This window comes from Wyeomyia smithii, chromosome 2, assembly GCF_029784165.1.
Source record: "Wyeomyia smithii strain HCP4-BCI-WySm-NY-G18 chromosome 2, ASM2978416v1, whole genome shotgun sequence".
In the NCBI taxonomy this organism is placed as follows: domain Eukaryota; kingdom Metazoa; phylum Arthropoda; class Insecta; order Diptera; family Culicidae; genus Wyeomyia; species Wyeomyia smithii.
The window spans coordinates 235,984,984-235,999,821 of NC_073695.1; the positions used below are offsets into that span (position 1 = coordinate 235,984,984).

General features: G+C 41.5%; 2 protein-coding genes across 2 annotated transcripts in view; one reads left to right on the forward strand and one right to left on the reverse strand.

Moving 5' to 3' along the window:
* The window catches only part of LOC129724116 (uncharacterized), a 100,333-nt gene that overhangs the window by 31,806 nt on the left and 53,689 nt on the right, over positions 1 to 14,838 (reverse strand). The window lies entirely within an intron of this gene.
* LOC129724120 (defensin-C-like) lies at positions 9,880 to 10,460 on the forward strand. The gene is made up of 2 exons (XM_055678761.1): positions 9,880 to 10,088; positions 10,156 to 10,460. Exons 1-2 carry the CDS (start codon positions 9,971 to 9,973, stop codon positions 10,335 to 10,337), a joined length of 300 nt encoding a protein of 99 aa, XP_055534736.1. The 5' UTR covers positions 9,880 to 9,970; the 3' UTR covers positions 10,338 to 10,460.

Sequence of the window (14,838 nt, forward strand, 5' to 3'; positions counted from 1 at the left end):
GGCATCAAAGTGCGATGTCTTCCACCCGCGAACGGTCGGAGTGTTGGCTCTACCCGTCGCTTGCCGCCTCTCGTTGTTGTCTACACTATAACAGACCGCCTGGTGGTCGCTATTAGTGTAGCCATCGTCTACCCTCCAGTTCTTGATCAGTCCTGGGCTGGAGAACGTCACGTCGATGATCGACTCCGCACCATTTCTGCTAAATCTACTTTTGTTCCCAACGTTGGCCAGATCTAGGTTGAGCTTTGCAAAAGCCCCCAACAGGATCTGGCCCCTCTGGTTCGTGAAGCGACTTCCCCACTCAACAGCCCAAGCGTTGAAGTCGCCCGCCACCACCAACGGCGTTAGGCCCGTTAGCTCCATGGATAGGAGGTCGACCATCTGGGTGAACCTTTCGGTAGACCAACGTGGCAGAGCATAGCAACTGCAGTAGAACACTCCGTTTACCTTAGCAACTACGTACCCTTCTTCTGAGGTTGAGACAACCTCCTGAACCGAGAACTTGTTCGTCGTACATATGGCCGCCAAACTGGACTTATCCGCAACCCAGTTACCGTTTCCGGGAGGGATGCGGTAGGGATCCGATATGACGGCGATGTCCGACAACGACTCAGTGGCTGCTTGGTGTAGCAGCTGCTGAGCCGCGAAGCAATGGTTCAGGTTCAGTTGCGTCACCCTTACGCCCGTGGTTTCGCAGCCGGCTTACCGGCTGGGCACCTGGGGCCTCCCATAAAGTGTTTGGCGTCCCGTTTCCCGGAACATACATGAAGTGGATGGAAAATATTATTAGTACTTGTGACGTTTAGTGGCTTCCAAAAATTGGGTAGAAGCACGTTTGACTACTTGAGTTACTTCTTTCATGGGTAGTCAAAAATACACTATTCATGCTTCTACCACGTACAATGCGAACTTCCGCCCCACAAATGAAATCTATGCTTTTGATTTGATAATAACTACTAGAATCATCTGACAACATTAAAATAAAATTACTTTTAAAAATTACACGGGTGAAAAAATCAAAAAAGGAAATTCTTGACATCTTTAAGGAAAATTTTGCTTACTTTTCTACATCTTGAATTTTTGATCAAAAGTTTGGAAATAAATCAATATTTTTTTAATAGAAATCAACGACATATTTAATTGAAATGGAGTGGTTATTATCGATTGTTATTCAACTTTCTCATGAAAAGGATGGTAAAAACATCTCGCGGTTGTAACGAAGAGAGAAATCAATACCCGCACCGAAATATAGTTTGTCTAAAGGTTGCCTTCTAAGTGATATTATTTTACTTGTTTGGCAAACTAAATGTTCTGACATGTACAGACTTCCATTTCTTATATAAGTTTCTCCCTGGATATGTTTCCACATGTTGCACAGTGCAACAGGCGACAGGGTTCTGTCGCTGAACTTAGTTCCTGCTTTTGCACGGTTGATGATATGCATGCGTAGCAATTTACCATATCAGTGCCGTTTCTGCTTTCGTGGCGAATAGACGTTATTTTTTCAGTTAGCTACGACTCGCACTTAACAATAAACCACACGAAATACTGTACGGTGCTTTTTTTCGGTTCGTTTTGTGCTGTGGTGACAATAGCCTGCACATTAGAAGCAGTTCAACTTCCCCGCAGCGGCGGGTGCTGGATACCCCGCTACCAGCACCGAGAAGCAGCTGCTGACACCGATAGCAGCAGAAGCAAATCCCCTCTCCTCACCGCCGGGATCTGGATACCCCGCTAACAGTACGGATCAGCTACTGGATAGTGATCATCCTCTGACATCCACAAGGTTGCGTGTAGGACACGGCAGCTGAAAAAAAAACCGACCTGGATATTCGGTGAAGTATTCTGTTTTTATTATTTTTATTTATTTATTCTTTGCCCATTTATACGAGTGACTTTTTTTAAATTTTAATTCATTTTACTTGGACAAATTGTTTTTTCATTTAATCACCTTAACTTGGTACCCCATTTATACACGGTTGTTTACCGTTAGTGTGCGGTAGAGCATATTGCTCCCGCAAACATGAACGATATGGACAACATGCAGGTGGGATTGTTCCTAGACGTTGAAACGAATGGAGAGGTGATTGAAATATCACCCCGCAGCTCCCCGCTTCCATCTCCACTGCCATCCCCTGCACCTAGTCCACCAAATCCGAACGTGTTAGCTAACGTTCGTATAAAAGCTTACCCGGATGAATTTAAGGGCCCGTACGCTGTCTACTTCCGGCCCATAAAGAAACCATTGAATGTTTTGCGCATTGGCAAGGACCTGACAGAACGGTTTTCGGACGTAACCGAAATCACCAAGGTGAGGCCGAACAAACTGCGAGTTGTCGTGAATAGCTTGAAGCAAGCAAACGCAATTGCTTGCTGCGAGCTCTTCACGAGAGAGTATCGCGTGTACATCCCTGCCAAGGATGTAGAGATCGACGGTGTTGTGACCGAAGGGAATCTCACTGTCGATGACATTTTGCGTCATGGGGTTGGCTGTTTCAAGAACCCAATGATGCAAGATGTAAAGATATTGGATGTCAAGCAATTGCATTCAGTGTCCATCGATGAAGGAAAGAAGAAATTCTTTCCTTCGGATTCCTTTCGGGTAACATTTGCCGGATCTGCACTGCCGAACTATATCCTTTTGCATAAGGTTCGTCTACCTGTACGCCTGTTTGTACCGCGGGTCATGCACTGCCATAACTGCAAGCAGTTAGGTCACACAGCCACCTACTGTTGCAACAAGGCACGCTGCAGCAAGTGCGGAGGCAATCATGCTGAGACCACTTGCAGTGAGGATACTGAAAAGTGTCTTTACTGCGAGGGAACTCGGCATGACCTTTCGGCATGTCCCGCGTACAAACAGCGCGAGGAGAAAATAAAGCGTTCCCTCAAGGAACGATCAAAGCGCTCTTTTGCAGAAATGCTTAAGAGGGCTGAGCCACCCTCGACAGGAAACATCTTTTCCTTTTTGCCAACCGATGAGGGTACATCTGACGATCCCGTCGAAGGGTGTTCTTATGCCATGCCAGAAGGATCTAGGAAGAGGAGAATAGTAAACTCTCCTAATCTTTCTCGCAAAGGTCGTAAGATAACCCCTAGCGGAATGACCAATAAACCTACGCAAAAAAGAAGCGGTGAAGAAAAACCGAAGCAAGTACCTCCCGGTTTTAATTTCAAATCTAACCAGGAGTACCCACCGCTTCCTGGGGCACCAAAAACCCCTCGTGCACCCATTTCTCGATCAGAGGATAAAAAAGAAACAGGGTTTATAAATTTCTCTGATATTGTGGACTGGATATTCAAAACATTCAACATAACAGATCCCCTTAGAAACATTCTTCTTGCCCTCCTCCCTACAGTGAAAACATTTTTGAAACAACTAGCAGCAACTTGGCCCCTCATTTCAGCTATCATATCTTTCGATGACTAAGACGGCGAAAGAGGTTAGGAGTTTTATCACTGTATTACAGTGGAATTGCAGAAGTATCATCCCCAAACTCGATTTATTTTCTCATTTAATAAACACTTATAATTGTGACGCTTTTGCGCTTTGTGAAACTTTCCTAAATTCAAATAATCAACCCAATTTCCACGATTTTAACATAATCCGTCGAGACCGAGACTCACATGGTGGAGGGGTACTTTTAGGGATCAGAAAGTGCTACTCCTTTTTTAGAATCAACCTCCCTCGGATCTCGAACATTGAAGTCGTTGCCATCCAAACAAATATGAATGGAAAAGACCTTTGCATTGCTTCGATATATATTCCTCCATCCGTGCGGATTGAACAGAGGCAACTTTCTGACATAGCAGAATTGCTTCCCGCACCTTTTTTGATTTTGGGAGATTTTAACTCCCACTGTCTGCAATGGGGATCGCAATACGACGACGCCCGATCTTCTTTAATTTGTAACTTGATCGACGACTTCAATATGACACTTTTGAATACTGGGGAAGCGACACGTGTACCTAATCCTCCAGCACGTGAAAGCGTGCTAGACCTATCCCTTTGCTCGACATCACTAGCGTTAGATTGCCAGTGGAAAGTAATCAATGATCCTCACGGTAGTGATCATCTTCCAATCGTTATTTCAATTGCTAATGGTTCAACTCCCGCGAATCCAATCAATATGTCATACGACCTCACACGTAACATTGATTGGAAGCGTTATGAGACTTTCATAGCGGAAAATCTCGAGTCTCACGAGGAACTTCCTCCGGAGGAAGAATACGCGTTCCTTTCTGGCTTGATTATCGACGCCGCGACTCAAGCTCAGACGAAACCAATACCCGGGACAACAATTAGACGGCGTCCTCCTACCAAGTGGTGGGACAAAGAGTGCTCTGAACTGTACGCGCGAAGGTCCTCGGCATATAAGGACTACCGAAAGTATGGCTCGGTTAAGCTGCTTCGAAGGTACGAGATACTGGACAGGCAGATGAAGAGCTTAATGAAAGCGAAAAAACGCGGATACTGGCGGCGCTTCGTAAACGCGTTATCAAGGGAAACAGCGATGAGCACTCTTTGGGATACCGCCAGGCGCATGCGGAATCGTAACGTTTCGAATGAGAGCGAGGAGTATTCAGATCGCTGGATACTCGATTTTGCCAAAAAGGTCTGCCCGGACTCTGTTCCGGAACAGAAGATTTTTCGCGACGCGTTTTCAGTAACTACGGAAGAGCCCCCATTTTCGATGTTGGAATTTTCGATGGCTCTCCTTTCGTGCAACAATAAAGCTCCAGGGTTGGATAGAATAAAATTCAACTTGTTGAAGAATCTACCCGATTCTGCAAAAAGACGCTTGTTGAACTTGTTCAACAAGTTTCTTGAGCTAAACATTGTTCCGCACGACTGGAGGGAGATAAAAGTCATTGCTATTCAAAAACCCGGAAAACCTGCCTCTGATCACAATTCTTATAGGCCGATTGCTATGCTCTCTTGCCTCCGGAAATTAATGGAGAAAATGATCCTCTTACGGTTAGACAAATGGGTCGAAACAAACGGTTTACTTTCAGATACTCAATTTGGCTTTCGCCGGGGCAAAGGGACGAATGATTGCCTAGCGTTGCTTTCTACTGAAATTCAACTCGCCTTTGCTCGAAAAGAGCAAATGGCTTCTGCATTTTTGGACATTAAGGGGGCTTTTGACTCTGTCTCTGTAGAAGTTTTAACCGAGAAACTTCATTCGCAGGGACTTTCACCAAATTTAAATAATTTTTTGCTCAATTTGTTGTCAGACAAGCATATGTATTTCTCACATGGTGATTCGACAACTTCCCGCATTAGTTACATGGGTCTTCCCCAGGGCTCATGTTTAAGCCCTCTCTTATATAATTTTTACGTTAATGACATCGATGAATGTATTGCCAATTCATGCACGCTACGGCAACTTGCGGACGATAGCGTTGTATCCATTACTGGTAGCGAGGCTAGCGATCTGCAAGGACCATTGCAAGATACTTTAGACAATTTGTCTGAATGGGCTCTTAAGCTGGGTATCGAATTCTCTCCGGAGAAAACTGAGTTGGTCGTTTTTTCTAGGAAGCATAACCCAGCTCAGCTGCAGCTCCTACTAACGGGTAAAACGATCTCTCAGGTTTTAGTCGCTAAATATCTCGGGGTCTGGTTCGACTCTAAATGCACCTGGGCTTGTCATACTAGGTATCTGACACAAAAATGCCAACAGAGGATTAATTTTCTTCGTACGATTACCGGAACCTGGTGGGGTGCCCACCCAGGAGACCTTTTAAGGTTATACCAAACAACGATACTGTCAGTTCTTGAATACGGTTGTTTCTGCTTTCGCTCCGCTGCGAAAACACACATTATAAAACTAGAAAGAATACAATATCGTTGTTTGCGTATTGCCTTGGGCTGCATGCAGTCGACCCATACGATGAGTCTTGAAGTGCTAGCGGGTATTCTTCCGTTGAAACATCGCTTTTGGAATCTCTCTTACCGGATACTTATTCGATGCACGATCATGAACCCATTAGTAATTGAAAATTTCGAGAGGTTGGTCGACCTTCAATCTCAATCCAGATTTATGACTTTATATTTTGACTATATGGCTCAAGACATTAATCCTTCTTCATACGATTCCTCCAATGTCGCACCTTTAAATACTTCAAATAATGCTATATTCTTCGACACCACCATGAAAGAAGACACTATTGGTATCCCGGATCAATTACGACCGCAAGAGATCCCTAAGATTTTTTCCAATAAGTTCAAACATGTTAGTTGTGATAAAAGGTTTTTCACTGACGGATCTAATCTAGATGAGTCCACTGGCTTCGGTGTTTTCCACGAAAATTTTACCGCCTCCTACAAACTCGATGCTCCTGCTTCCGTGTACACCGCAGAACTTGCTGCTATTCAGTACTCCCTTGGGATCATCGAAACCCTACCCATAGACCACTACTTCATCTTCACAGACAGTCTCAGTGCCATAGAGGCTCTGCGATCGATGAAGACTGTGAAGCACACCCCGTATTTCCTGGGGAAAATACGACGGTTCTTAAGTGCTTTAACAGATAAAAATTACCGGGTTACCTTAGCGTGGGTCCCTTCTCATTGTTCCATTCCGGGCAATGAGAAGGCTGACTCTTTAGCTAAGGTGGGTGCTATTGATGGCGATATTTATGAAAGACCAATTGCTTACGATGAATTTTACAGCATTTTGCGTCAGAGAACACTCAATAGCTGGCAATCATTATGGAACTCAGATGAACTGGGACGGTGGCTACATTCCATTTTTCCTAAGGTATCGACGAAAGCATGGTTCAAGGGGTTGGATGTAGGTCGCGACTTCATTCGCGTGATGTCCAGACTTATGTCCAATCACTACACGTTAAACACGCATCTCTTTCGTATAGGGCTTGTAGACAGTAATCACTGTGTTTGTGGTGATGGCTACCACGACATTGAGCATGTTGTTTGGTCGTGTTCCGAATTCTGTGATGTTAGGTCCAAGCTAACAGATTCCCTTCGGGCCCGAGGAAGACAGCTAAACGTTCCCGTTAGAGACATCCTGGCAAGCGGAGATTTCCAGTACATGTCAGAGCTTTACAGCTTTCTGAAAAACGCCGACATCAAAATTTAAACTCTTTTATCTAATTGTTAGATTTATCATCCCACTACACGAAAATTGATGGCTTATGGCTTATACTGAAGACACAAAAACGACAACCTGATTCGACTTTAGCGGTACCCGTAGAGGAAAAATTTCCAGATTCAAACAAACGGAATACGCAGTGCAATAATATTAAAAGAAATAATAGTTTACTAGCTAGCAATACTAGTAGCAATAATATTAAAGGAAATAATAGTTACTAGCAATAAGATATCAGTCGATAACAATAATTAAGTTATAAACAAACTCAACTCCCAACCCAAATATCCCTCACCAGAAAAATTGTATACATACTAACCCCAGTAAATCGGGCGTAACGATCACTCTCACTAACAAAGTTTGTTCTTTTTTTAAAGCAAAATTGATTGTAAACACTGCTCCGTTAAGCTACCGCAGATGAGCTAGAAAATAAACAACTTTAAAACTGAATTTACCATATCAGCCGTAATGAATTAATAACTAAGACTAACAGACTGTCAATCAATGGCTGACACGTTGTTACGAACCGCATGTGCTGTTGCTTCGCAGCGCATAATGTGAATAAAAGTGACGTGGATTTGTCGACCGTAATTGATTGTTACCGATTTGGTGAATAATGAAACCAATTAGATGTTGCTGATACTTGTCGAGTGGGGGTAAGAAAATGTTATTATCCTTTCGAACGGTCTCTTCTAGTACCTGTTGATTTTTCACATAAAAAAAACGAAAGCTAGTGTCGTTGAACTGTTTGTTCAAGTAACCATCCGCCTCCATGTCTAGCTGTGACAGACGACTTGAGTGCCCATTATGATCAAGTACATAAAGTACTAAAGGGATTGACTCATATGTGCTGTGCAATGTAAATTTAAAAATAAGGTTATCACCAAATTACTTCCCCGTTCATGGCAAAACAAACTTATACACTTATTCTCAGAAAACGGGTGTTCCCCATTTCCAACAATTGATTAATATAAAAGTAACTGAAGGCGTGCCGCTAGGACGTAAGCTTACAGTAATAATGCGGCATTTGAAATTTCTACCTCTAATCATGTTACTACTGGTAGCTGGATACTGTTCTTTTACAGAAAGTTACCCACAATTTGGATTGTCTTATTCGAACCCTTGTAACTTGAACAAAATTAAACAAACAACCAGTTTCATTGTGTGATAATAACAAGTTTTCTCTTTCACAGTATCCCCAGCTAGAGCCCAAGTGGAACGTGCCATATGTGATCCTGCGAACAAATGGAGTAACTGAGTTGCAAGTTCCTGTACTGTGCACTGCCTATCGAACGGAGAACGTGGTGGAAGGTGCAATCAGCATAATGTTTGCGTGTGCCAATCCTTATAAAGCGAATAAAATTTTTTAAAATAAAAAAAAAATGCTTTGAACTGTTTTAGATGATTCCAAATTCGTCTAATCTTAATGGATACACGTGCAATAAGATATATTTTACGAGCATGGGGTATCCCGGACAATCGCCATTGTATAATACTGTTTCGAGAGTATCTGATTAGATTTCCGCTTGCCACCAGTCTGGATGGATGTTCCAGATCGGTATCGTTTCTACGTTCGGGGTAAAATTACGCCTCGAAGATAAATGAAGGCCGTCGTAGTACTCGATGCTGATGACTTGTCACTCGAGGTTCGTCTACCAACTGCGTCTTTGTCTGGTCTACTGATTGCGGTGTGACTTTGCGCAAATAAAATGACTAACGGCAATTAGCGACGTATGAATGGAACTTATTTGCTATGATGTTAAGATAAAATTAAATTTATTTAAAGCTTGCAGGGTTCACGTGTACGATAACAGGTTATACGCATTGATCGGGACAAAACATAATTATAATTTTTCGTCATAAACGTCAACGTCAAATTCAATACAGTATGATAAATAAATCTATTAAAAGCACCAAAAGACAGAACAGTTAGAACTACGAGCCGAACCCAGAGCTAACCAAGTATTATAAAGCAATTTTCTCACTGACTGTGTTTCACAAAGTCAATAGTCAATATTTTGATTGTAGTTAAGCGATTATAATAAGTCGCTTGATTAGAGAATTTGAAGACTTGCAGATTTCAACCTCAAACTTTGAAACAAAAATGGAAATAATATTCTTAGACATCAAAACTGTTGAATTTTGGATAGATATGATTTATTCTCTCAAAATTTTTTGCAATAATTTTAGCACATTTTCCTTATTTGTCTAGAATGGCTTTTTTACCTCCATTTGTAACACCTGCATACGTTGTCATTGTTACATTTGCCGTATTGAAAGCCCCGGGATCTGCACCAGGAATCGCACAAGGTTCTTCCGCCCGGTGCATAGCAAACCGCTCGAGGCTGACCTGCCCCATTCGTCTGCTGAATCACATCTGGGATACAATTGTTTCAAAAATACTAACAGTCACTGTGTTTATTTTTTGTAAATCACTCACCTGATTCGTAAAAATATTCCTGTGCATCTTCAAGCTAAGCACTATTTTGTGGAATTTCGTTTGCGCTGGAAACCACTAAGGCGAAGCCAACGTGAACCAAACGGAAGGTATAATTCCTATCGTCCAAACTGATAACCAAATAATTTGCATACGAAGTATACAACTAAAGAGTTGTGAATCCCCCGACCCTAAAAGGATCGGTAACTGGGATTCACACAGATTCACAGCGGCTACCGTTTCAATCGCGCTCGTAAAACAGCGGGGAAGCACTCCACCAAGAGGACAGTAGCAAAGAAAGTAGAGGTATAAATTGGTCGGTCTTCGCTAGTCCGATCATCAGTCGATTTCCAGCCAAGCCAACCTATCCGTTAACTTGTGGGTCTCATCCACCATACTAAACATAAAATAAAATAAAATGCGTTCCATTTGTGCTGTTTCACTGGCCGTTTTGTGCCTGATTGCTGCCGCTGCGGTTTGCAACGGTTTCCCACAGGAGCTGGCGGATGAAGTCCAGTCGTACGCTAATAGTCTGTGTAAGTTCATATTACTTTAATGAAAGCCATTTAGTAAAAATTAATGCGTGTAATATTTTTACAACAGTCGACGAGCTGCCGGAAGAATCATACAAGGCTGCTGAGGAAAACTACCGTCTGAAGCGAGCAACCTGTGACCTGTTGAGTGGATTCGGTGTCAATGACAGTGCCTGTGCCGCACATTGCATTGCTCGCGGTAATCGCGGTGGCTACTGCAACTCGAAGAAGGTTTGCGTCTGCAGAAACTGATACCCGTTTGCTTGGATCATAGTAACCTAAGAGATGAAATATAATGTTCCTATACTTAAATCCTGAGACTTGAAACCAATAATGTCCGAGCAAGAGTGTAAATAAAGAGATCGTTTACGATAATCTCAGTATTTTCATTTTATCGAATATTTTTTTATTTTTATTTATTTCCAACAAGGATTTATGCAATCGAAAGTAAGATCATTGCGGTCAATTATCAGTTATGGCGGAAACCGCTCAGAATGGTGTCTGTTTTCCATATTCATTTTAGGAATAAATCCATATCGGCATCACCCAAATTCGCAAAAACAAAATTTGATTCTAACTTCCAGCTTCTATACACATTTTCTTTGTTTACTGCCTGATTTTTTTCTGTTGTCCCCTTTTTGGCATTCTTTTTTGGTTTCCCTTCAGTTATTAGCAGATTTTTCTGCCGTTTCTTCTGATTCAGTTGCGATCAGGGATCGTCTAATTACTCAGAGCTGTGCAAAAAATCTTCGTGCGTCTCGCAGATGCTTGTGCACGTCTCCTATATTTGGAGACGTGCACAGTGCTTTGTAGCCGCAAGGTTACACAGTCCGCTTTGACAAGCAAGTGGTGATAGGTTCGAATCTCAGTAGAACCAAGCCATTCGTTGGCAAAAAAAGACTCAAGTACGGGTTTATTCTCAGGATCTTCCACACTATTCTTCCCTCCAGACTTGATAACCCCCGGTTCTAAGGCTTCGATAATATCATAGACTATGGCACGTTATAGCTTGCAGGAGGATATGATAAGGTCGATAAGGAAGGAAGTAGGTTACTAAGTCTGAAGAAGAAGTCAAAAAGCACTATAACCGAAGCAGGTTACTACTCAATAAGTAACATTGCAAAAGGGTAAAAAAATAGTAGGAGGGTGGTATTCAAGACACGACCGCATGACGTTGACTACCGTGTTCTTATATTCCATTGAAGCAAATAGTAGAGGGAATTGCAACGCTTCTTTTACAAAACTTCTGTAACAAAATTTCGAGGCACCAGAAGGTACCAGTTGCCGATTATTCTCGTTTACTGGTTAGTCCGTCCAGAATTCCAGCCATTTTAGTATTTTGCAGTAGCCATTTATTACTAACAGCCACCAGCATAACGGGTGAAACCGGCACGAGATGACCGGTACTATTTTGTTTTTCCTCCTTTTAGCTGCTAACACCGAGCGTCCGTATGTATCCGGTACGGTTTAATAATGAAACTGATGGGGTGAAATGTTCGAACGATACGTTTTATACCAAGGCTTCGTCAGATAATTAGAAAGAAGGAGGGGCTACATAGATGATGGAATGGTAGAGACAAATGTTTCTTGAAAGCTGCGCCGGCCGCTGTCGTAATATTAACACCAACACAAACATGCATTTTTTCAAGGTTTTTTCCGCTAGCAGCAGCATTTGGTAAAACAGAAAATTCAATTAGCCGCTTCTGTATCAACATTTCGAGGCACCAAAAGGTGCCAGTTGCCGATTATAGTTTCCTGGTTAGTCCGTCCAGAATTCCAGCCATTTAAGTGTTTTGCAGTAGCCATTTACTACTAAAGCCACCAGCATTACGGGTGAAACCGGCACGAGATGAGCGGTACTCTTTTGTATTTCCTCCTTTCAGCTGCTATCACCTAGCGTCCGCATGTCACTGGTGCGGTTTTGGAATCAGAATGATGGGGCGCCGACCGCTGTCGTAAAATTAACACCAACAAAAAGATGCATATTTGCAAGGTTTTTTCCGCTAGCAGCAGCATAAACATCGGAAACAGAAAGTGACAACAACAATAACAACAAAGTCAGATCGATTGTATCCGTTAGTGTCGACTGTGCTTGGGAAGAGAGGTAGTGACTGGCTGCGCGGTATGATTTAGACAATCGATATTAATTACCAATTTTTCAATAGTGTATCTCAAACAATAGTTTGTTTTTGTTACATAAATTTAACCGTAAAAGAATTTCTGATCGATTGATGCCAAAACCTCGAAAACCTGATTATAGATGACTGCAAAATAAGCGCTCAAAACCTGACCACTTTTCTCTGGTTTTCCCTGGTTGAAATACTAGATTTTCAAGTTCAGGGGCCTAACTTCGATATAGACGTTAGTCAACATCAAAAACAAAAATGTGCGACCAGCAAAAATGTCCGGACAATGCCACAAAAGATCATAAGCTACTGGTCGCAGTGGGGTCCTTCCAAAAAAAAAAAATTTATCCAGTGAATAAGTAAGAGACGAAGGAGAGAGGGATTCTCTATATGAGAGTCGGAGAATCTGAAACTACTTATTTTTTAGCAAGCAAAACACGTGCTGCTGGGGACTGTATGTAATTTTCGAAAGAACAATTTTCCTACAATTATGTTCACAATTAACTGCGATAGCAATTATAATTAATCAATATAATAAAATTTAAAATATATTCAATAGTGTTGATATGTCACTTTTTGTGGCAGAACACACAAAATAAATCCTGAATGAATTCCCTCCTATAAAAAAATCCTTGAAAAAAATAACTAAAATTAAATAACTAAGCCGAATTGAAATTTTCGTTAAAAGATGGCTCATGAATGAAAACCTGAAACTATAGTATATTTTCAGAAATTATGGGCTTTTCGGTAGATTCCATACCACACAACCATAACCTAGCAATATGGCTGACAAAAAATTGACCAATATTTTTGCAAAAATAACAATTTTTAACTCAAATCTAATAAAACGGATGGCAAAATATGATGAAGAAATAGTTTTTTTTGTAAAGGTCATTGTTACACCAAAATTAATGGCCAGCGTAAACAATGGTTTTAGAAAAAAAAAATCAGCTGCTATATTTACTTCCGCACGGCTATCAAAGCTTGATTGTGTTTTGACAAGCAACGACTGATTTTGAGAACAGCTCATAAAAATGGTGCTAAATACAGTGATTTATCAATGTGTAGGAGATGATGAATGAAGAAGCCCCGCACAACGGTGTAGAAGAATTTTACATCGGTCGACGGTATTATATGCCTGCGTTGTGTGGAAATTTCGTCAGTCCGCGTCTTCCTGCTGGCTCGTACACAGATTTTTATGCAACCTTTATAGCAAGTTATGAACGCTTTCTCTTACACTCAAGAATAAGAGATGAATTGAGTGTGTTGTGCAATCCGTGCTGCTGTTACTTGTCTCTTTGCAAATTAATGCGCAGTGTGTTTTACTCGCAAAAATTAAGTAGCACCCGATCCCTGCTTGACGTTGTATTCGGTTTCTTGTTTCTTATATATTTTGATTGTTTTTGATTCTATTTAATTTACATTGGGGTCTTTTTTATGCGGTTCGCTCGTTGTATGCATACGGAGTAGCGAAAAAATATGACAAGAGCTGCCAAGCAACATTTTCCCCGTCATAAAGTATGCAATCTTTGATGATTTCAATGACTTGAAATGGGCCTTAAAATGACATCACGATCTGTAAACTGCGTTAGAGAAAAATAAAAACATTCACTTTCTTGCAAGCTATTCACAGCACATAATCATTGGTTCATGGAAACTGATTTGGACCTGTTTGAATATACAAAACTCGTGCCCATCCAGAACAATATTCGCAACTTCGGCAACTCTGGTCAGACAGTATTACATATTTCCATTTCAAGTAAACACTGGGGGACGAAACGAAAGTGTTTCTAATTGGACATTTGAGGTTGACGGCTGAGATTCTGATTATGTGTGGATGAAGGGAGACAAAAATGAACCAGATCGTTGCATCAATACAAATGCAGCGAGTTAAGTCTTGCCAACACATGCATTGCGGTGCTTGGCTGTATGTTCTCCTGCAGAAACACATACAAGCGTGTGGCAGTCATAATTTTTATTACTTTTTGTTTGTTACTTTTTGTGTATAATGCGCAGTCATAAGACACAAAAAGTAATAAAAAATTGCCCGAAAGAAATAAAATATTCCCCGTTTGCGTTGGGTGTACCAGTGTCGGTAATTGTGGTAGCCATATCAGTAGTAGTCAGGCTCTGATTAAGGGTTGTGGGGCCCGGGGGCAAAGTAATCAATCAAGCCCCTTTTCAATTGTCAAAATTACAATGAAGGAACATGTCATACAAAAATGAAAGTTATAGAAGGAAGAAGTTGTGTTAGTTTTGTCTCAATTCCAGTTTTTTAAAGCGTCACGAGATCTTTTGTTGGAAATTAACTTTTGTGGGGGCCCGGGGCTATGCCCACCCCCATAATTCCGGTTATAGTATAGATACCGTAAAACTTCTTTTAATAAAATACAGACGGGTTTGGTGCGAAGCAAAAACCACTAGTTGACGTAAAACTACATAAGGATGTTTGTTACATTACTTGCATTGTTGCAACAACGACAATGATCAAAAAGAATAACTTTTATCCAATACTGGAAATAATGTGGCAACACTGGAAAGATTAAAAATTACATCTGAGGTCGATTTGCGGCGTTTAAAGATTCAAGATGTTGAACTCCGGACTGGGCATAGCACGTACTGTACTA